Source organism: Solea solea, chromosome 12 (genome assembly GCF_958295425.1).
Source record: "Solea solea chromosome 12, fSolSol10.1, whole genome shotgun sequence".
In the NCBI taxonomy this organism is placed as follows: Eukaryota; Metazoa; Chordata; class Actinopteri; order Pleuronectiformes; family Soleidae; genus Solea; species Solea solea.
In genome coordinates, this window is record NC_081145.1 from 15604387 (window position 1) to 15627890 (window position 23504).

At 41.0% G+C, this 23504-nt stretch overlaps 2 protein-coding genes and 1 non-coding gene across 6 annotated transcripts in view; 1 reads left to right on the forward strand and 2 right to left on the reverse strand.

Moving 5' to 3' along the window:
• srpk2 (SRSF protein kinase 2) overlaps positions 1 to 14622 on the reverse strand; it is a 55187-nt gene extending 40565 nt beyond the window's left edge. The window contains exons 1-2 of one of the 3 annotated variants that reach the window (XM_058645200.1): positions 14516 to 14622; positions 14182 to 14248 (exon numbers count right to left, since the gene is read on the reverse strand). In XM_058645200.1, the coding sequence (XP_058501183.1) occupies positions 14182 to 14248; positions 14516 to 14531 (83 nt within the window). In that variant the 5' untranslated portion in view covers positions 14532 to 14622. Of the gene's footprint in view, positions 1 to 365; positions 1047 to 14181; positions 14249 to 14515 lie in introns of those variants that run through there. The other 2 variants (XM_058645197.1, XM_058645201.1) reach the window with 2 other exon arrangements.
• A 1579-nt stretch (positions 14623 to 16201) lies between these two features.
• On the reverse strand, positions 16202 to 16275 carry trnat-agu (transfer RNA threonine (anticodon AGU)). The gene has a single exon. It is a non-coding gene; the product is annotated as a tRNA-Thr (tRNA).
• A 282-nt stretch (positions 16276 to 16557) lies between these two features.
• On the forward strand, positions 16558 to 22926 carry pus7 (pseudouridine synthase 7). 2 transcript variants are annotated; one of them, XM_058646608.1, is made up of 18 exons: positions 16558 to 16680; positions 17050 to 17140; positions 17745 to 18041; positions 18114 to 18198; positions 18376 to 18492; positions 18575 to 18719; positions 19187 to 19204; positions 19484 to 19595; positions 19690 to 19767; positions 19949 to 20077; positions 20275 to 20400; positions 20820 to 20881; positions 20970 to 21130; positions 21351 to 21477; positions 21624 to 21725; positions 21943 to 22072; positions 22152 to 22243; positions 22705 to 22926. In XM_058646608.1, exons 3-18 carry the CDS (start codon positions 17755 to 17757, stop codon positions 22839 to 22841), a joined length of 1908 nt encoding a protein of 635 aa, XP_058502591.1. In that variant the 5' UTR covers positions 16558 to 16680; positions 17050 to 17140; positions 17745 to 17754; the 3' UTR covers positions 22842 to 22926. The 2 variants fall into 2 exon arrangements, with proteins under 2 accessions (XP_058502591.1, XP_058502592.1); XM_058646609.1 differs by lacking the exon at positions 19187 to 19204.
• Positions 22927 to 23504: the final 578 nt, after the last annotated feature.

Here is a 23504-nt window from a genome sequence, read left to right on the forward strand (position 1 = left end):
GGCCTCAGAAGGCAACAGCAGCTCAAGTGTGTGTCAGTGTCGGTTGTTGTGTGGAGTGAATGTTTTAGGTAAGGATGTTGTGTTACCATGGCCGTCTGAAATAACACAGCACCATGCAGCAATGAAGCACTGCGTGATCATTCCTGGCTAAACCGTCAAGATTATTGTGTCCCAGACAATAGAAGAAACCGTCTCATACACAAACACAAAAAGAGACGCAAAACATGGAGGTGCTGAGGAGGCTGGTGATGGGAGAAGGTTGGGGTGAAAGCTGACACAACAGAGACACAGATGGATGGGCGCACACACACACATATGGGGATGAAATGATAAGGATAAAGTGTAAGAAAAGGAGGAGGTGTTACCTTTCAGGGGACGAGGATTTCTCTGAGTTCACGGACATGAGCGGAGCCTGTTTGCCGCTCACTGGCCAAGGGACCACAGGAGACGGCAGAAATAGAAGAGAAAGCTCCTGCCTCTTTCTGTTGGTCCTCTTTCCCTATATCTCTCTGCTGTGTCTAGTAATGGAGAGGAGAGGGTTACTGCCTACCCTCCTCCTTTTCCCTCCTCCTCTTCCTCCTCTCCCTGTGTCTCTCTTGTCCTCTTGCTTTGAGAAGAAAGGATGGAGGACAAGGCGCCGCAAAGGATATTAGAAAAAAGAGCAGCAACTGTGCAGTGCACAATCAGGCCGAGTGTGTGTGTGTGTGTGTCTGCCTACATCTGTGTGTGTGAGAGAGAGCTGTTGAGGAGAGCACTAATGTCAGTCAGACGCCCCTCCTCATGTCCCAGCCTCCTTCCTCTCTCCCTTTCCTTCCTTCCTTCTCCTCCTTCACCTTGTCTCTCACTTTCCCTGCTGTCACTGAGGCCCCTTTCCGTCCTCCTCTTCCCTTTCTCCTCCCTCCTCTATGGTGTTGCTGGCTGGACTGAGTGATGAAATAAAAACCCAAGGTCTGGATCCACAGTGTCTGAGTCTCTCCCGTCTCTCTCTTGTCTCTCTCTCCCTTTCCCTCGCTCTCTCTCTGGCTGGCTCTGTCAGGCCTTCTACATCTCTGCACAACAACAGAGCCCTGAGCAAACTGGAGCATTCCACTTTCTGCATAGGCATAGGGGTGTCTGCTTGTCACACCAACAAGAATGTAATGCTTTTCTCCTTAAGGCACATTCTCCTCCCCCTTTCTCCTTGCTATTTTGACTCATCCTCCCTCTCTTGCTTTCTCTCGCTGTCTCTCGTGCTCTCGCTCTCTCTCTCCCCCCTCACTTGCCTTGTTATGACATCCTGTATCTCAGGGCAAGGCTGCTCAAATCTGCGTCCCCCCCAAATCCTCCCTCCTTTTTTTAAACCTAATTTCTGCCTTCATCCCAATCTGTATCTACTTTCTCACCATTTCTCAGGGCAGATGGGTCGGCTTTCTACATGGATGAACAGCTCACAGAGAGCTAGCCAGAGGGTGTGCCATGATGGGGGGGTGGGGGTGGGGGTGGGCCGGTCTGAATCTATCTCTCAATCTGACCTCAATATTGGTGTGTGGGTGTATTTGTGTGTATGAACATGTACATGTATGCGAGCATGCAAGTGAAAATAGACAGTGGGGGTTGTAGGGGCAACCTGAGGTTAATGTGACCAACTACTCATCCAGGGAGTGTGCAGAAATACATGGGGAGCCAAAGTATACAATGTATACACACACATTCTTTAATAAAATACCTGTTTGTGAGTAAGTATTACTCAGTAGTCACTGATGTGATATGCACACTGAAGCAGCAGCAAAGGTCGGGATAAATAAATGCAGGCACAGCCGGCAGAAACGGTAACAGTATATAGTGTAACTCCATTCAATTTAAGTCAATTTTGTTTGTATAGCACCAATTCATAACAGACAATTATCCCAAGGCACTTAAGGGTAAGACCTTACAGTTATCGTAAAGAGACCCAACAGCTCACACAATGAGCAAGTGGGGAGAAAAAGCTCCGTCTCTGACAGAACCAGACTCAGAGTGCACAGCCATCTGCCTCGACCGGTTGAAGAGAAGGAGAGAATGGAAAGGAGAGAGGAAGACTGACGAGAGACGGACAGGGGAATGGCTATGGAACAGATGCATTTGAGAATGATAACATTAATAACAGTTATCATCACTATCATCTCATCCAGGTTGTGACACCAGTCTCGCCCCGACGCCATCTGGGATTGATTCCAGCTCTTCACACAACCCTCAGAAAAGTCATAGATGAAGGATGGATGAGGATATTAATGTTAATAGTAATAGTACTAATAATTGAGCTGTGGTAATGAGGCAGCTATGTCTTTAATATCTCTTGTGTTTTTGGTTATTGTGGGCAATGTTGCCTATATAAAGACATATATTTCATGGGTTTAACAAAACAACAGACCATCCTATCTGGTTTTAGGTCACGCTTGTGACGTGTTCCTAAATTTGTTTTTCTTCAGTGTGGTATGTGGTTCCACATAGTAAACAAACAAGCTAAACAAAGCATGTTAACATGCAGTCAGGAGTGCAGCCTCACTGAGCTGTAACCACTCCATATTGTGTAAGATTCCATGCCAAGCACAAAGTGATGTTTGATTTAACTGTGCACTATTTTAAAGCATTTTAAATACTTATGTCAACAACTGCTCTGTGACTCATTTCGTAGTTCCAAATAATCACTGGATTGAAAAAATAATATGAGAAACTAATGATGTAGGCTATACAGTGTAGAATAATGCTAGATTATCAGCCAGTGCCAAACAGCTACTCCATATTGTATTTTAACACAGTATCATTTAAATAAATTCATCAAACAGTGTAGCCATATGTTCTTGCTATCAGGGGTATGGGACATGTCTATGGAAATAAAAGAGTAACACAATGATTCCCTTTCTCTGCTGACTCCATACTGTTCTGCCTTCCCACATGAAAGGACCACATTAGGCACATGCATGTCTTTGAGCCAAATCATTGTCCTGATTCTCTGTGAATATGGGCCAATGGAAGGCAAAGTACACACTGGGTCGCAATGAATCCATATAGCAAGAGGAACATGGAGCTAATATGTGAAGAGGCACTTGACTTTTGTTCATTTACTTTCCTTACCCAGTTTAATCAGGGTGGTGGGGGAAGGGAATAGAATCTGCTGCAACACAAACTGGATAAAATTTTGAAAAAAACAACAACTGACAAATCACCAGTTTTTCAGTAAGGCAAACACATGTACACTCTACAAAGAAATGGCAGGGACTTGAACCACAAACAAGGGTAAATTTAACATTGACATCATTATAATCAATTTGTTAGGGTGGAGTGAGGTGTGTTTGCCAGTTTTTTAATCCTGTGTTTCTGTGTTATAATTTATCTCTTGTTATTTGCCACATATCATTGTCATAGATTTTTTTTACATCAAAACCGCCGTCTTGTCTGTTCATTGACTCATCCTGCACTCATCATTGAGTCTTCCTTGTCTATGCACATAAGTTAAGGAGGAAGTGACGTCCATACCGTCAACTCCAGGAGTGAGTCAAAATATCGATTTGGTGATATATCTTCGTCCTTCCTCGTGCAATACGATAATCGACACCCCAGGGCAAATATCGATATTTATTAAACATATTAAAGCGCTTTAATGGAAACTACTTGATGTCTCCTCACGGCGGCGCTGCTCAAATGAATGAGGGAAACTTTGGCGGAAGTTACCTGGCCGAGGAAGAGGGAGGTTACAGTGGGATAATGGAGGAGAAAGATACGTTAAGAGATTCCCCAACCACGTTCAACATGTACTTTGTTGTCTATGTAGTGAATAAATAAGAAATCCTGCACTTTTAACTTTTCACAGATGTTTTGTTTTCTTCAGTTAGACAGATATCGTGCTGTATCGCTGTATGACTCTCTCGCAATATATTGATTATCACAGCACCATTGTATCATGATATTATTTGTATCATGGACCATGTATCGTGAGGTACCCTGTGATTCCCAACCCTAGTCAACTCTAGAATGACGCGCATCCAAAGCCATTAGCACTCTGGCATCTGTTTCCCACAGAGTTTAAGTGTCATCATTATTATTATTATTATGAATGTCACTGTGATGGCAAAACTGACAGAACAATTAACACTTACATTATTCCCCTATAAACCTTGCTATCACTGTTATTCTCGTAGCCACTAGGATGCAGTTTTACAGAAATCATTTGTGGCACAAAGGCCACCCATTGCATAACTACAACAATGACAAGAGTAGCGTTCACTCAGGATCTATAACAGTGACTGGAAATGGAAGATGACACAAAAGCGAAAGTGACAAAAACTTTCTCCACTTCGTAAGAGAAAAATAATCCAAACTGATTGAGGTTCCTGCATCCTTACCAGTATCTTGCTACTGCTGCATCTTTGTAATAGTGACAGAACAACAATACATAACAAGAATATTGTGTGCTGACTCTATTGACACTATTGTGTCTTGTCTCTCTTTTTTCCAGAATTGTCCAATTTTGTCTGCAAATGGGACTACAGCCCAGATAAATCGTCTTCTTCACAGCAGACATTTTGGCTGCCATATCTGTAAAAGCGCAGGAGACATTGATAGTAACTGAATTCCATTCACATGAGTGTGGTTTACGGTGCTGGTGTTTCATATGCTGGCCCACAATCTGCTCACTGTGACACTTCATGGGAAAAAATCAGTTTCACCTGGGTTTTTCCTGCTACAACAAATGAAGAGTGTGAAGAATTGAGTGCTCTGCCTACGGCCGCAGGTTTGGTATATTTGTTGGGTAAAGCTTTTCCAATCGGCGAATTGTTAACTCCGAGTTTTGTAACTAAGAGCAACTGTTAGACAAACACTTGGTTCTTGTGGTGTGAGGTTGTTCTTGTTTCCAATCAACCTCTAACTTGGTCTAACTTGAACACTGTGCTACACTTGATTTTCTGCTGGATCCAGATACTGCCCTTATTTAGCTGACTGGATCAGCTATTGCATAATTCACTTTCAAAAACCAATCTGTGAGGTTCAATGTTTTTACATAAATCTAGGGGAAAAGGAGACCAACTTGTATCAGATAAGTTTGCATCCCTAATTTTCACAACCGAAATGATTTTCCCTGAATTATGAAGGACAGGAAAATAAAAAATACCCCCAATTTTAATGGGAGCAATGGTACAATCCTGATGTCATCTGTCTTTTGAGATAAACCAAGTGAGACTTTAAGACCTCAAAATGGAGTTGCTTATTCACGTGAGAGGAATGATGCATAGCACACATGTTTACAGTTGCCCCCCCACACACACACACACACACCTCAGGATATTTCAGGTTATCAATTTGTAAATCTCGAAGGCTGATTCTCCCTCCATTTCAAGAGGAGAAGAAGCAGAAGAAGAATGAGAAAAAAGGAAGGGGGGAGTAGATGACTCTCATGAACAGATATATTTTGGGAAGCAGTATTGAGGCTGACGGGAGCTATCTTTAAGCGGCCTACTTCTTCTCACTGCCTGGTGGATGCAGGGGAGACAGAAGGATTTTATAGTACGTAGGCAAACACATGAACACACAGTAGGCAGTAGGCCCCACTGCAAATCTGCAGGACACAAACAGAAATATATTAATAGCAATAACACAGTCATTTGACTATAAATAGTCATATATACCCACTGAACACTTCTTTCATTTTAAGCCGAATTATTTGTGTTATAGCAGAATTTGACCATATTTATAGGCCATATAATTGTTTCTAACATACAAAAATAACCTTAATTTAGCATCATCATCATTTAAAAAGCCAAAGAAATAAACCAGATATTATCTAAAAAGAAAGGTAATAGTAACTGTTTTTAAGCATGTAATACAGATGATAAACATTTATTTTAGAGTGTATTTACAGTATTGCTTTTCCCTTTTGAGAAGCGCAAACATCTCAAACGAAAACGTTTCATGAGCCCAGACAATCAACCTGTGTGCAGCTTTGAACCAAGCCATAGGGAATAAGGTAAAAAAATCTAAGACCAACCAAACTCCAAACACAACAAGTAGAAGATGATGATGACACAAAAAGCGACAGCAAATGCAAGAGCAAGAGAGTAACGTATTAGTAGTATTCAAGAAAACACAAGGGTGGGGCTTTGACATTTTTTTACATTCTGCGACCCATTTTCCAAAAGTCACGTTTTAGGGATGCCAAAACACTGGTTCCATGGATGCAAAACGTTCACAGATTCTCCTAAACTAGTTACTCGTATGAGTACATGCCCTAAATGGCTTATTGAGGGTTAAGACTTGGTTTCAGGGTTATGTTAGGTTATTATTATTTTGTTGTGATATTATGGTCAACGTAAGGGTAATAATAATGTAATAATTATGTGTATACATTTTTTTTATAATTATTATAATAATAACGTAATAATATGCTGTACAAAAATGTGTATGGGAGTATGTGTGCGTATACTAAGACAGATGAGCAAAATGCTTCTTCCTTAACATACACATACAGAAAGAAGCCTGTCCAGTTGGTGTCCAGATTGACTGACACTCTGAAAGCCTTAAGTTCCTCCTTAGTGAAGGTAGTTTTCTCTGCTTCTGACTTATGTGAAGCACCCGAACTTTAGACATGTCATGTCATGATTGTCTGACAACCCAACAAAATTCAAATAGTAATCATTTAGGTACCATTTTTACTGTTGTTATTATTATATTTGTTTTTAAAGTACTTGTGTCAAATATTTCAGTGTCAATATTTCTGCCATGAAAAGAATTATCTTTTCAGTGTGACGGCCGTCTGGCTCTGCCATGGCCTTGTGTCTTGTCCTTGGTTGCTGTTTGTGTTTTGTGTCTACCTTTAATTTGTTCCTTCCAGTGACAAGTGTGTGTAATTTACTCCTTTTGTCGTGACACAAAAACCTGGACTAATCATAGGCTTGAACTCCTACTAGTAAACACATACAGGCCACTACAAAATTGCATATTGTAAAAAATTCCCCCCCAGTGATGTACAGTTTTTAGAGAAATGTGATTTTCACAAGCGGAACTGAACATTAATCTGTTCTTTCATTGACATAAAACAGCAGGCCTTGTATTCTTCTTGCAAGGGTTAGGGTTACATTTAAAACAATTGATTTCACTAGGTAAACATTAGTCAAAACAACACATTCAGCCATTTCCAGGATGACAAAAATCTGGAGTTGGGAAAGTTGTACCTACAATAAGCCCTTTCACCAACAAGTGAAAACTTGAATACCAATACCCTCTATTGGACAGAATGAGAATTACACTACCACTAACACAAAGCACTCTTCACTTCATTCAAAGCATTCATAATGGGATACAGGGCACTGGGGGGAGGTAAACAGCAGAACTTTGGGAGGCCGAAAAGAAATACACAGTGGTTTTTTTTTCCTACAATCAGAGGAAAATAGAGAGAAAATAGACTTGGCCACAAGCTGAGGGAGTGTACAACAATAAGCACCCTGTGTTTCCAGTTACACAGCCCTGCAGCATGGAGGACAGAGAAGGCGAGCGCGTGCCTATCAGCAAGTGTTGCACAGAGGAAATTTGCCTCTGCTACAGAACTCAAACAGAACAATGGTAAGGACACACTAAATATGCCTAAAACAACTTGTAACAGACCTGAAGTCAATGTTTAAGAACAGTCATTTTGGTGGTTGTATGAGGCTGGACCACACTGAATAGAGTGAAACATAAGCACTGCAAACATGCACACAATTATAATACAAGCTCTTATTCTTTCTTTTTAGCCTAAAGCTAGGTAATAACATGAACATGAGGTGGGTTCAGTCGGATGTAGGATGATTCCATTGGTGTTATCATATAAATCATATAGAATAACAAATATAATGTACTGTAATTCAAGTGATCTGACAGACAACAGCATTTCTGCGTCTCATCTGGGCTCCATTTACAGCCTCACACATGCATCTGTAGCATCACAGGAGGATTTGCTGGAGGCACCAACAACAACTTACTATTCTGCAAAGAAATCCTAAAGAAAGTAAAGAGTCCAAGAGAGTCAGCTATCATTAACCTAATGATAGTCAGTGAATCAAACTGCCAGAATCAGGCCCAGCAAGTTCAAGAGAAACGTATTAAAAGTCAGTTTGAGAAGTCTTTTAAGTGTAACATTTGCTTTTATTGCGTCGTGATTTATACAGTGACAGCATGCCCAACAACACTTGCAGAGTGTTGCTTTAAAGCTGCTTTCTGATGTGCACTTCCCTACTGGAAATTTTCCTGTGGTTGTCTACATGCCTGACCCAGACAATCTCCTTCTGCCTTCTTCATCACGACTCAATTTTCCAGACATTTGCTGTAGCTCCTGTATAAATACAGCAGCTCTCTGGAGGTTTGACCAGTGTTTTACTAACTGGCACAAATACAGACATAAACAATTGAAATCATTCAGTTCAGAGCAAATGTAGAAGAACATGATGAAGACGTTCAAATTAAGACGTTGAGGTTTTACCTGCTCATTTTGCAAGCTAATTCAAATGTTTAAGATCGAGCCAAATGTTAAAAAAAAATGTACCTCCCCACCCAATGGCCAAAAGGTGGCAGTGGAGGGTGACTGTACACAGCACAGCCATCTAACAGGGATAAGCTCCTGCCCTCACAGAATTACATGGCCTATTAATGTTTTCCCCTCCTCCCCTGTAATGACCCACTGGCCTGCAACTGTAGACCTCAACCACACTTCAGATAAATGACATCAGAGGCAAAAAAAATTAATAAAAATCCTTGCTGTTCGTCCCTCACTGAACAAATCCTATGTAGAACACGGACTCTAAATATAGGAATCCCTGCTGTCTGTCTTGCACTGCCTCCTCATTCAGTCAGATTTGACCAAATCTTGGATAACATTTTGAGAAAGCAGAAGGAATTCCCAAACAAGCTCAAACTCCCCTGGTCAGACAATCATCTAGATTAGAAAAGGGAGTAAAATCCAATGGAAAAATCCAAACACCAAGTCTCTGATTCAAGTCATTAGACAAGTATAGAAGCAGTCCACATAACAGCAATATACAGCGTTATTTGTTACTGCACTGGCAGGCTCAATAAAATGACAGCGCACTCAATTATTTTAAATTACTGCTAAGTCCAGAGGTAATAAAAATGACTCACAATACAGCACATTTTCCCAACTATTTGAATTTATGGGGCTTTTTCTCAGCTCCTACTTCAACACCTACTGGAGAGGCCTACTTCAATCAGCCAGACGGCAATAATACTGGCACTGTGGTCACCAGGGAGAATGCCAGACAACACAGGGGAAGCAACTGATATCCTATTACAGTTCAGTATATAACAATGAATACTTCTCTCATTCACAGTATGAGAGAATATGTCTCTGTGTCCCTAAACCTTTGCATGTGACAATTATTCTTAGACAGAATGTAGAACAGCGAGTACATAGACAACTGATTTATTCACCAAGAGCGGTCTTAAGCAGTGGGAAGCAGCACCAAAACTAACCCCAGAAACTTACTTTCCCTCTCAAGTGTCCAGCCTTCCTTGAAGAAGAAGTACCACTCAGAGACCATAACTGCTTGTCTTCTAAATACAACAATGGCTGACTCTGATCACTGCCAAAGGTAGCAGATAAGATTGTGCTCACACTGACACGGAATGAAATGGAAGGATTCACTAATTATTTTTTTATTTGTCAAGTTCTGCCTAATGTTAAGGCGAACAGCAAAATATCATCTAATGATAATTCTGTTTTGGCTTATTTGCACAAACTCTTCTTGCTTTTTCCAACTATATAGTTTTGGTTGAAGCTAAACGCTTTTGTCACTTCAGCCACATTTGCAGCAGTGGTTTTCAGCGACGTAGCACTGATACACAAAGTGGACAGATACTAATTACCCAAACCACCCTTGAATACAGTTAGTGAGTAGTGCATGTATTTTCCTCAAGAGTTAGTTCAGATCTTAACTGAGCTAAATATATCGTATGCTATTGTGGTTCCACTAGATGTGTAATTAGCTGTTGCATAACAAGTGTGAGCAATCAATATTGTGATTCTTAATAGTGACATCGACGTGATCCTCGTGGGCAGCAAGTAATTAGTTCTGCTCAATTTTCTCTGAAGATTTTAGTTTGACCTCCGATTCCTTTTATGAAAGACAGTCAGTGTCAGTAGTCGCTCCTCCATGGTTACGAGAATTAAGTCAAAAAACATAAACATGACTCTTTCTCGAGAGAGAGTGATTCTGACTCTGGATAAGTAACAAAAATAAACCGACATAGCAGCCTGCATGGGTCGTATTTTGTTTATATTAATTGGCGTTGTGAGCTTCCCACTCTGTTACCACATTCAGCTGCTCACCATTTAGCAACCTGTGTGCTTTCTCCCTTGTGACTAATATAGCAGTTTTTGCGAACCATCATTTCCTGCCTTCAGCAGCCTTGTGGCATCCTCTAATTCCCTCTCTCCTCTTTCCTTACTCGCTCACTCCATCATGCTGGTATTGGTCTGCAGCTCCATGTAGCCAGGCTGCAGTACTGATGGAGGAGGCATTATTGGTTGAGGTGAACAAATCTGCTTGCCATAGATCACGTCTCTGAGGACATCAGGTGGAGTCGAGACACGGGGCCACTGGCGTTCATCCACAGAGAGTAGAACTTCTCTATTCCCCTGAGAAACAATCTGAGTTATTACCAGGGGAGCCAATCTGGGACTTTTGCTTGAGTATTAGCCTTTTGAATACATGAATATTGGACTATTTAAACCAAGGGTCATAAGATCAATACCACTCTCATGGCTGTATGATGAGCATGAATCCAGGCTAGCCTGTGGTTTCAGTGGCTGTTTGTTGGTGCTAAAAGGGTGAAGGTGGATTTGGTTTTACTTTTACTCCTCAAGAGTTTTAATCATAGTTTCCCTTTTTGTCCAGCCTATATGCTAAGCTAAGCAACCAGCTTCTTTGAATTGTGGGGGAAGCTCCACACAGAAAGGCCCTCGGTTGAATCACGTATACTGGTTGTAGGTTAGTGTACTGTTTACTTGTTTATGGACAATGTGGCTTTAAACTTATGACACCCACCACGGACCCTTTTTTTTTTATCTCTTTCCGCTGTCACAATTTACAAGATGCATAAAATGCCCCAAAACAAAAAGGGAACTAAGGCTGCAAGCATCGCTGAAAGGCCCCTTGCACCCCGACACATGAAGGGACAGAGTGACCATGATGTGTGGCGCTCAAGAGAGGCCACCAATAATTTGATAGACTATAGCAAATGTAGACCATCTGAAAGACTTACATAAACTAAGCAATGTTTGTCACTGAAGGCATACTTCCTGTTGCCAGTAGGTGGCGCAGTGAGAGGCATCACATGGTGTCATCCTGGTTGGACATGGACTTGCAAGTGTGGCTGAGATAGAGAGTTTTCATGCATGGCAAGATCCTCAAAAATGTGATAAAAGATAAGAAGAAGAAAGATTACAAAAAAAGAGGATAAATTACACCAAATACAACAGGGCTTTGCACCAGTCGGTGCTCAGGCTCTAAAGAGATAGAGTCTGTCTTTGAAATCTGCACTAAGTCGAAAGGACAATGAGAGGTCTGAAAGCCAAACTAAGTAAAAAAAAAAAACTTCTAGTCTGCCATGTCCCTAAACTACTGCATCATTGTTGTTCCTGTAATCATGGTGAATAGGACTTTCTCTGTTGTTATAGCTACTGGCCTTCTTAAGACATACTACCAGTGTTTCCCTGGCAACATGCACAACATACAGCTTGGTGAACCATTTACTTAAGGTGACAAGCTAGCCCAAACTTGATAACAGGAGAAGAGAAGGAAAATAAATAAATGTGAATAAGTTCAAGAACAAATCCTGTTAAGAAAAAAGGAATAATTTAATTTGTGAAAATGAATCGGTGAGAAAACCCTAACCATAACCACTTGCTGAGCAAAAACCGTAAGCACTGAAGGTGAAAATGAACTGAAATTGTACTAATAAAATCTATTTGGAAATGTATATCATGTGTACATACTGTAGAACATAACTATGTTTGTTTTGGCTGAAGTCAAAATTATTTAATAGGATCAAAGCTCTTTGAGATACATTTGTATCACAGGTTTGATTCTGTCGGATGCATGAAATACACAAACATGTTGTCTTTACTGTGGTTCTCTTGTGGTATTCACAACCTCAAAATTCATCTGAAAGCTCTCGATAGACTGTAATATTGTGAATTTAATCATGTGGAGTTTGGACTGAGTGTGTGGTCGCTCACAAATGATGCCGTTTGCCTCTGTGGGGAATCAACAACAATGTTATGATGAGTATGAGTACAACTTAGTAACAAATGCAGTCCTGACTAGCTGTGCAAACTTGTGTGTGAGATGGTCAAAAAAGCCAATGCATCCTATTTTTTAGGAAGAGGAATCATTGACTTTCTTAAGTCAAGAAAGAGAGGGGTGTGTTGGAGTACGGCTTTGGCCACAACATTTACGTCTGATGAGACACTTTGGTCTGAACCTGACCCGAGTCTGAGAGAGTAGTAACCATGTCAGACCCAGACCTATCAGGACTCTTCTACTCATCCCTCCTTTTACCAAGTTCAGAGGGGAACTACAGTAGCCTTTGCATACCAGAAAGGATGCAAACACTCTTTCACAGCTCTCTCCACTTTCCCACTCTCTGCTAGTATGATGGAGGAGCAGATGTCTTTCATTTGCGTACTAAAATTCTGTCTCAAAATATTAAACATACACTCTAGCAGGTTTATCCATTCAGGCTGCTGTAGAAACATAGCGGTACAATCTCGGTAAAGCCAGACCCGAGTCTAAAGCACATGCAAAGGGCTTATTCTGAGTTTTAACCAGAGTACGTTACTCGAGTTTTCCCAGTACTCCACTTTACAGTGGCTCCCAGTCTGCTGCTGGTCTACAAATTACTAAATGGTTTACGTCAAAAATACATTCATGACATATTAAAAGAATATACACCTTGTAGGGCTCTGAGATCTACTGAACCAGGTCAGATAATCGAGCCCAGACTTCAAACCAAATATGGTGAAGCAGCGTTTAGGTGTTATGCTGCACACAAGTGGAATAAACTACCAGTGGAACTGAAATCAGCATCAAATGTGAATATTTTTAAATCTATGTTAAAAACACTGCTTTTCTCATATGCCTACGATTGAACGGCTTTAAACATCTTTGAAATGTAATCTTCTGCAAATTACATTCTCTAATTTTAGAGTGAGTTATTATTTTATGCTGCACTATCATATTTTATGCTCTTATGCTTTTATTGAAATGGTACATTTTAATGTTTCCACATTTTAAATATGGAAACACAATGTCGACATTTTGGTTAAAACCTGCAATACATTTTTCTGTAAATTAGGCTCTCGATGCTGATGCACATATTTTGCACTCAAACAGCAGGTTACTATGATGCACTGTGGAGATTTCCTCTATGTGGCATTTTTAACAGAACACCCCTGACATAATTGATGCCTTTCTTCATGGTGCCAGTGACGTCGCTCCAATAGTATCGTGCCATGAAGTGATCGAGCTCCCACTCTACTCCAATTCGCATGCACTTTACAGAGTCACTGCGCTGCAGCTCACATGGCAGCCCGCTGCATCCATTCACGCTCACGCCTGGAAAAAATCACGTTGAAATTTTCTCTGCAAGACCACCACCAACACACACACACACACACACACACACAACCACACAGGGGAAAACAATGCTCTGCCACATCCAAGAAATGTTGCATAATCAAAACACCATGTGAGGGATTCCCAAATAGACTGTGTGATAAAAATGGATGTGTTTGTACTCCACACATCACACACGCCTGGTGCTGAGCCAACAAATGCTGAATATGAGCTGTCACATTAAGTCAAACCGCCAGTGCAAGGAAACAATACATCATGATCAAATACATGGATCCAGGTACAGCATGGTCATTTTTACAAAAGGTGTGGGGGAACCGATCATGATGTGTGTGTGTGTGTGGATATGAGGGGACCTGAAAGTCCATATGTGGTCTGAGTGCTTTGACGCAAATGGCAACTTTACACACATACACACACAGAGAGAGATGTCCATTCTGTGCGGTGAAAACACACGCCTTCTACCATATGTGTGTCCATGGTCTACACCGGCATCACACAGAGACACGGGGGCCGCTGTCAACAAACCAAACTAACTCCTCACCTCCGATGCTGACCAGTTTTGTCCTTCTTCCCTTTCGGCCTCCTCTTCCTGGCCTGGATGGCCATCACTGCCGGGGTGAGGTGGCATCCATCCGCGGGCATGACCGACGTCCGAATCCGGGAGAGGGTGCAGGGAGGATGGACGAGAAGAGAGGGAGAGAGAGAGAGAGAGAGAGAGAGAGGGGAAACACACATGATGTGAGGCTCTGGATCTGGCAGTTGTTCAGCAGAACCTGGTGAGCCTTTCTGTGGCTGGAACTCCCGCCACCTTTCATGTTACATACAAGCAGAAGTGGAGGAGCATAGCCGAGTTAAAGAGGCTGAGAAATACGCACCTTTCCTGGAGCTCATGTTTCCTCCTCTTCCCCTCAGCAGGAGCAGGCAGAGGGGTAGCAACGGCCGGAGTCTCCCTCTCTCTCTCGCTCTCTCTCTCTCTCTTTACACGCACACAAACACTCACAGTAATCGCTCTACCTTGCATGACGCGAGCGCCCTCTACTGTTTGAGGCGGGAGTCGCGTGCACCACTGCATACATGACAGTTTAAGGTCCAGCGTGTAACATTCAGTGAGTGTTTAAAGGCAGTTATTTAACATTCCGCACGCACGTATGTCCGTATAAGTGTATAATTGCTTTCAAGTACAACTTTTAGTTTATCAATAGCTTACGAATAAGAGTTAAATATGTACTTTAGGCCTGGGTCTCGTTTTATGTCAGCTGCCATCTTGCGCAGGTGTTCCATCAATCCGTGCTACCTATGATAAGTTCTGCTACTTTGCGGTTCTGCACATGCGCAGAATCACAGTCCTGGCTTGTCATTTCCACGCCCATACATTTCTGCAACTTCGTGGTGTGGTCAGTTATTAATTAAAGAGTAATTTATGCTAGAGTAGTTGTTTAGTGCATATTAAGTCTATAAGTGCATTCTTTAAAACAAAAACCTGATTTTGTAGCATTATAAAGTTTTTTTCTGCCATTATCCCACTATAAACTCCCTCTTCTTCAGTCAGGTAACTTCCACCCAAGTTTCCCTCATTTGAGCAGTGCCACTGTGAGGAGATATCAAGTAGTGAAACCCAGCGAGTGAAACTGGCAGGGACTGTTTACCTTAGAGCGCCTTCATTTATTAATTAAAATATCAATATTTGCCATTGCGTATTGCAAATTGATATTTTCACCCACCCCTATTCTACAGTATAGTGCTGTAGTGTGGTCTGCTGTAGTGGGTAAACTGTCATTGCCCTTTATGACCTTAGTCACAAAAATGACACACAGTCAAAGCAGCATGGATTACCAGACCAGCAGCGCAATGACCTACAAAAAGAGAATACACATGGTAAATTTCATGATTTTTAATTAGTGTTTAAAAATAAAACGACAGTCATCTCCACATTTTATTTGTCAAAACAAATCACATGATTGCAATTTCTGTCAAAAAAACCCAAACAGAGTTGATGCGTATCGATGCACATTTTTAACTGGCCCTTTTGTAGTGAGTAAACGCCATGTACCTGTGTATCACATAGACTACAGTGGCCTGAACAGAAAAGTCGAAGTTTACCACATACAAAGAACAACATCCTTCTTGGTATGTGAAGACCACTGTAGTTTCCTGACACTCACCAGAAAGGGAGGGATGAATAGTGAAGTCCTTGCATGTTACAGACTCCCAATCTCTGATGTTGAAATAATCCACAATCCCTCACATTAGCTTTTTTTTACCACTGATATTTTAATCAGTGGTAATAGAAAAAATGTAAAGTTGTACCTTTCTGAAGGAGCTGTTGATGAGAAATGTATTGTATTAAGTAATAAAATGACAATATGTAATCAGAGACTAGCTTTCACAGGTACAAATGTAATGTAACATTGCTATATGACAGTTTCTTAAAGCAGTTATTTCTGTCTGGTTGTCTTGTCTAATTAGTTTTAATGCAAACATTCTTCTGTGTCATTGGTTTTCATTGAATTTAGCACAGTATATTTTTAAGGTTGTATATTAACTGTCCATGGACGCTTAAAAGGCACCGCTGGGATTCGAACCCAGGATCTCCTGTTTACTAGACAGGCGCTTTAACCATCTAAGCCACGGCGCCTACGTCACACAACTTGTAACAGTAATACATGATTGAATCCAGGAGGAGGCAGTGGTGCAGCGACGTAGTTATGAACTGCCGTAAAACACAAACAAAGAAGAAGAAGAAAAAGAGAGAATGAGGAAAAATTAGACAATTAAGGAGAAAAAGACAGTTGTAGTTCATAATCATTGTACTTATATTGATGCTTATGTTTTTTTTTAGTTATTCATCTTTTTTTAAGATTAATTAAATCAAAGCTGATGATTGACAGGTCTTAAACCAAACGTATGCAGTGGGCGGGCGTTAGATAAGTCTGTGCTTCCGCTACACACACGTACACACACACACACACACATATACACGTGTGTGAGGAAAGTGTTGACGAAAGCTTCCCCGGTCCCTCCTGACTCTCTTCAAACATAGGTGCGTGGTAAACCTTTTTAAAATGACTGACCATGAATACATATTGTGTGCAGCGAGGCGATATCTTAGCTTTGATGCTAACATTGACCCCTGCAGCCAGAGGAGTTAGCCAGCTAGTTGATGTGCTAGCTTCTCGGCTAGCATTTGGGTTAATGTTAGGGTTGCATTGATCAGCTACAACATCAAACGAGGGAAATAATTACGTAATTTAATGTGGTAAATTGTTGTGCTGTTGGACAAGTGAAAACATGAAGCCAAAGAAAACGATCTAAACTGCAAAATAAGGCCATGGATATACACCTATCCAGCACATAAACCAGCCACGATCACTGTTATGGCTGATAGTTGTGTTTTCGTCATGTGTTTTAGTTCCTGCTACAAGCTTCAGTCTCTGAAGTGGTGCTGTCAGGACATCTGTCCCATCGAGACATCTGTCACCGAGCCTCACTCTTCGCATAAAGTAAGTCTGCTAGTAGTAGCATCAGTGTTCAAGAACCAATTATGTTGTTGTCTTTATACATGTGATAACTGCACTGCAGTGTTATCTGTATTTTGAACTGTATCATTTTTAGATTGCTGTATGTGCGTACATGCAGCTAGTGCATGTACACTAACAGGCCACTTTATTAGGTACACCTGTATGCACCACCTCTGGACAATCTGTCATTTCAGTCAGGGGCAGTAACATATGGAATAACATACCATTTACAATAAGAGAGTACCGCACATCTGTCTACACTTCAGCACTTATACACATGTATTATATACTTGTGTTCATTAATGTGCATTGCAACATAGAACACTTGGCAGCAGGGATTGCCTGATCTAGTGGGCCTCACATGCACAACCGTCATTTTTATGGTTACAGAAAGTGGTTCAGAAAAGATAAGTTCTCTGGGCATGAAATGCCTTCTTGATGTCACATGTCAGAGGAGAGTGGTCATTAACTCAAATAGGTCTGCTGATTGGGTTTAAATCAGCAAACCATATATTAAAATATCCCCACCTCCCCAGTGTAAATTCTGAAATGATGTACATTTTTTTGTGTTTCCCCTTTGTCACAGCTTGCCTCTGATGGCTGAAACAGAGTCTGTGCCTCTCCCGGTTGGAGAGAAAAGAAGCTGTCCAGAGAATGAAGAAGACAAGCCATCAAAGAAACCCAGAGTAGAGAGTGATCACAAAAACGGTGGGCCTTCTCATGATGAGGTGGAGGAGGAAGAGGTCGAGGGCGGAGCCAGCGACAGAGAAGAGGATGGGGAGACCTTTGCTGATATGATGAAGCATGGTCTCACTGAGGTGGATGTGGGCATCCTGAAGTATGTCAGTGACCATGAGGGTTTTTCTGGCATCCTAAAAGAAAGGTCTGTATGCTTAACCTCAAAATTATTCAGGTTATTTTACTTCATGTAAAACTTCTTGTGGTTTGTTCTCAGATATTCTGATTTTGTGGTGCACGAAATCAACAAACAAGGCAAAGTAGTGCATTTAGATGACCTTTCTATTCCAGCAGAGGTTGAGGTAAGATAGATACAATTGCATAATACGTGTGTTTAGTATTAATAATATTATTTCACCCAGATGGCTAGTTCTTAAAGTAACTAAAAAAATGCCAGTCAAACTTTAAATTGTGGTAGTCCTTGTTGCTGAAGACGGTGAGTTAGAGATGTGAAACTGAAATGGTTTCTTCCATGTCAGGAAGTCCCAGAGGCTGAGCCGCAACCAAAGGAATCTGATGTACTGACTGAAGACCAGAAAAAGCAGCTCGGAGAACTGCAACTCTTTAAGAATAAAGAGGGCAATGTCTCTATTGAGGTGAGTTTATACTTACTGGATCCCTGTTTTCACCAGTTTACGCTCTTTGGGAGTTTTAAGCAATGCTCCTTGACACCTTTAGGTGATGGATGATACAAAAGAGAAGAGGACACTGGTCCATAAAGCTATCAAGACTCAATTTGCAGGTCTGGAAACAAAGACAGAAGAGAAGGAAGGACGCAAGTTCATAGTGGCATATCATGCTGCTGGGAAAAAAGCACTGGCAGGTTTGTGGGGAATAAACAAACTAATGTCCAGTCTAAATATGTCTTGATAGAAAATCAGAGAATGGATTTTGTTGCATGTCTTTTAATTCCCGCTGCCATGTGTGGTCAAAGTTGAATCCTTGACCAGTAAAAGACTAAACATGCACTCGAACATGAGCATGAGCATGACCAGCACACTTGCATGATTCTGCCCACTCCATTTTCCATGGCAGATTTTAACCAGCAGTTTTGCTTACAGACTAACTTTTTTTTTTTAGTATAATCTTTGTTTGAGACAGTGTCATTTCATTTCTGACTGAATGCAAAAAACCCAACAAGTAGGGATGAAATATCATGATATCTTTAAAAACCTCCACTCTCTCAGGTCTGTGCATGAGATCTCGCTTTTAACAACTCGCCCCAGTGCGTAAAAATCTCTTTCTTAGTAACATTATTCTATCCCCTTTTTGCTCTTCTCTGGTGGATAGAAGTCAAAAGCACTGCAGGTAAGAACCTGTTCTCCACATATGGAGTTGGGTGTTGATAACGATTACTCTTTGTGTTGTAATAACTTAAATTCATTTCCATCTTGTGGTTTGATTTGAGAGTGCGACATGATCTTAGTAAAAGGTTTTAGGCACAATGTTGGTTTTAGTGAGCATGTTCAAAAATGACACCCTAGAAAATACATAACAATTTTTTGAGGTTAAACTATTTAATTTTATATTTTTTGATTATGTAAATAATACTTTTCTGTACAACCTTTTCTTCTGTCTTCATAAAAGCTCCAAGGAAACACTTTTGGCCTAAAAACCGTGGCAGCTTTTGCCACTTTGTCCTGTACAAGGAAAATAAAGACACCATGGATGCCATTAATGTGCTGTCAAAATTCCTCAGGTATAAATGGAGAACTATTCATTTATTCTGATATGAACAACTGTACATGCTTGTAGCTAAGAAATGTAACGTGTTAAATTATGCATGTCCATAGGCTCCGACCCAACATGTTTTCCTACATGGGAACCAAGGACAAGAGAGCCATCACTGTGCAGGAGATTGCTGTGCTCAAGTCAGTGTGTAATGTTGTAATACATTCACTATTATTAGTAGTTATAAGTTACTGAATAAGATTGCTTTTGTCATTGCTGGAGATATTTTGTGCTGTCATTAAAATGCTGCTGATGTATGTGGATAAGCTTGTGGCTCAGGACCAGTAATTAAGGATTTTTTTTCCCCTCGTGTAATTTTAGGATCACAGCGGAAAGATTGTCTCATCTCAACAAGTGCCTCATGAACCTCAAGCTGGGGAATTTCTGCTACAAAAACCACCCCTTAAAGTTGGGTGAGCTGCAAGGAAACCATTTCACTGTGGTCATCAGGTCAGCAGCTGTTAATATCATGTTTTATATGAATGTTAATGTGTAGCGGTGTTTTGTCTCTTGGGAAATGTTTGCATTTATATTGCATTTACCAGGTAAAATGGAGATAAATAATAGTTGTGAATGCTTTTGTTGTTACTGTAGGAGACTAACTATATTGTATAGTCTGATGTTATTTTGCCGTCTTTGTGTATCAGGAACATCTCAGGAACAGACGAGCAGGTCCATCGGGCCATGACGTCCCTCAAGCAGACAGGTTTCATCAACTATTTTGGCATGCAGCGATTCGGGACTACAGCTGTTTCTACACAACAAGTTGGCAGGTAGACATTTCAATTATAACAGGATGCCCTATTGAGCAGTTGTTTTGTGTTTCCCACAGAATTGATTCAATTTGCAGGGGCACGCACAAAAGTTCACCCTCACTGTCACACACACCACAGCCTAAGTGACAGGAACACAGACATGAGAGAGAACTGTATTGCCCCTTGTGGTTATGTGCACAGCTGTAGCTGAAATATGAGTCTATGACTGACTACGTTGATGGAAACAATATAATCGATGTGAACACGGGCATACAGCGCCAGACATGAATCAGCAATGCGTCAGTGAGCAAAACACTAATTTAGAGTTGGCAAATGTTGTTGCAAAAAGTGTGGCTGGACAAATTATACATGTTGAGCCACCACTGTATAGATCATTAATGACAAACACTGGTTGCTTTCTCCTTTTTTTGGGACAGGGCCATTTTGAAAAATGACTGGAATCAAGTGGTTGATTTGATTCTGAAGCCCCGTCCCGGAGGTAAAAAACAAACAAACAAAAAAAAAAGATTAAACTTCTTTCATTTGTGCAGTATTTCAATTTTTCTTCCCATCTCTGCTTTCTACAGCAGAGAAAGAATTCCTGGTCCGCTGCAGGGAGGAGTGGGCAAAGACTCAGGACCCAGAGGCAGCCTTGAAAAAGCTGCCCAACAAACGCTGTGTGGAGGGACAGCTACTGCGAGGACTGTCGATGTATGGCAAAACCAACATCGTCACTGCCTTTGCACTGGTTGGTTTAAAATGATTGCAGTGTGACCAAGAATGGAAACTTATTTTGGAGCAGAAGCTTTGTACACATATCAGTTAGCTGAAAGTATGAGATAAAGCAGGTTTCTGCTTGGAAAAGGAACATTTGTGTCATTGATTCTCAGTGCTGTAACTCATGGTCTGTTTTCATCCAGAGGGACAACATTTCCCCTGATTGATTGCACCTGTATATTTTTCTTCAGATTCCCCGAAACAACCGCCTGATGTACGTCCACAGTTACCAGAGCCTGGTGTGGAACACTATGGTGAGCCGCAGAATTGAAGCCTTTGGCCTGAAACCTGTGGAGGGAGACTTGGTTCTTAAAGGAAGTTAGTAGTTCATTAACTCTTTCAGACTTAACAATCAATTCTCTAGCCCTGCCTAATTGGAGTTCCTGTAAGATCATTTCATTGTCATGATTTCATGCAGAAAGTGCTGCCCACTGACGTTTATTTTCTCTGACATGTCTATGAAGCCACAGCACATGTGCTGTCTGCAGAAGAGGCAGAGAGTCGCAGCATCCATGATATTGTGATGCCTCTTCCAGGGTTTGACGTCATTTATCCCACCCACCATGGTAAGAACCTGCTGTGTGGGATTTGCATGTGACTGGAAAACGCAGCTACTGATAAAAAAGTGACCACACCTCTGACTTGCAAGCACACATACGCTACCATGCATCTTGATGCTTAAATGGAAGGCGAAAGAAATTAACATTCTCTTTAAATGCAAATACTGACAATAAGAAAAAATAAATGAAAGTAAAGTACAGGTCTCTTGTGTGTTTCTGTCAGTGGGTGAAGGTTACAGAGACATGCTGTCTGCAGACGGGCTGGACATCGACAAAATGAGACACAAAGTGAAGGACTACTCTCTGGCTGGAGCTTACAGACGAGTTGTCATCAGACCCAGTGATGTTAGCTGGTTAGTAGACAGTTCAGTGCCTTCTCTGATGATTTAGTAAAGTAGAGTGTTTTGATGTTTCGGTTGGTTGTTGCTGCAGGGAGGTGACTCAGTATGATGACCCCAGGATCTCACTGGTACACACCGATTTTGAGAAACTGGAGAACAAACCTGGTCCTGTCTTCAACAAAGGTAGGCTCGGTCCTTAACATGCTACAGAGTAAATATATGGATCCAAAAAAAAAATAGATCTACAACTGATTTAGTTGTAATTCTGCCGCACACAAATGTGTCCATTTTATTGTTTCAAGAAAACAACATGCTAGTTTTTACTTCAACAAGGGCAGCTCATGGTATATTACCATTCAATAGTGATAGGGACAATACAAATTACATGCATGTAGAGGTCTTTAGAGTTATTGAAAATAAATTATAAATGCTAAAAGAGCAGCCTGTTTTTGCATGAGTCTGCCCTCAAAATAAACATTAAAAATATCCCACTTTTTATTTTAAGACGAAATAATATTAAGACAAGGCCATGCAGTAGCTTGTACCAGGCCTTAAAATTTTGTAGTTGCTGACTAATTGATTTAATAATGAACTTGTTCTTAAATGTCATCCTTCTTTTCTTTCGTTTACTCTTTGCCCACCAGAGGGGAAGCACCGGGCTCTACGGATGGAGTTCTCTCTTCCTCCTTCAACCTATGCTACTATGGCAATCCGAGAGGTCCTCAAGTTGGACACAAGCATCAAAAAACAGACGCAGCTTAACACCACCTGGTTCAACTGAGAGACCAAAGCACACTGGTATCAACAGGACTGCTACGGCAGACTGCAAAATACCGGTCTCCTGTGGCTACTTACTGTTGTGTGTGACTGGGTTCGATAAGAATCCAAATGTTATTTCTTTGAAGTACAAAGAGCAGTTTAGTTGTTTTTTTTCTTTTCTTTTCTTTGTTTTTTTTCTAATAATGTTTTTACTTGCTCTGAATCATTTTCTGTGCTACAATGATATAACTTGTGAATTAAGTGAACCTTTTAGAAGTAATCCCTGCTGCACAGGATCATCTGATCTGTTTGTACAGAAATAGGTGATTTTGAATTTTTTTTTTTTTAACAGAATGACAATATTCTTAAAGAGAGAAAATAAACATATTCAAAGGATTATCGTGAATGTTCCTTTTAGTGTTGTTTCTTTTATACCATTATCTTTCTAGCTATGCATACTCAGAAACAGGAGTGGCTTTTGACCAGTCATGTGACCTACACAGTATCTCTACACTGGCTATCAGAGCCAAGTGTCTTCGTATTTGAGACTGTTATTAGTCTGCAGTAAAATGGCACTGTGGACAGTGTGGAGATGACCATCTGCCACTGGCATATGCCAGCTGGTACCCTACAGCTGACCTCTAGAAATACATTTGATTACGAATCATAATTTACCCCAAAGCCA

What these genes read in the sequence shown, in the direction of transcription:
- pus7 (XM_058646608.1), top strand. Translation starts at nt 17,755, where the DNA reads ATGGCTGAAACAGAGTCTGTGCCTCTCCCGGTTGGAGAGAAAAGAAGC. An exon ending in AGGGCAATGTCTCTATTGAG is followed by an intron (nt 18,493 to 18,574) that starts GTGAGTTTATAC and finishes TGACACCTTTAG; the next exon opens with GTGATGGATGATACAAAAGA. An exon ending in AGACCCAGTGATGTTAGCTG is followed by an intron (nt 22,073 to 22,151) that starts GTTAGTAGACAG and finishes TTGTTGCTGCAG; the next exon opens with GGAGGTGACTCAGTATGATG.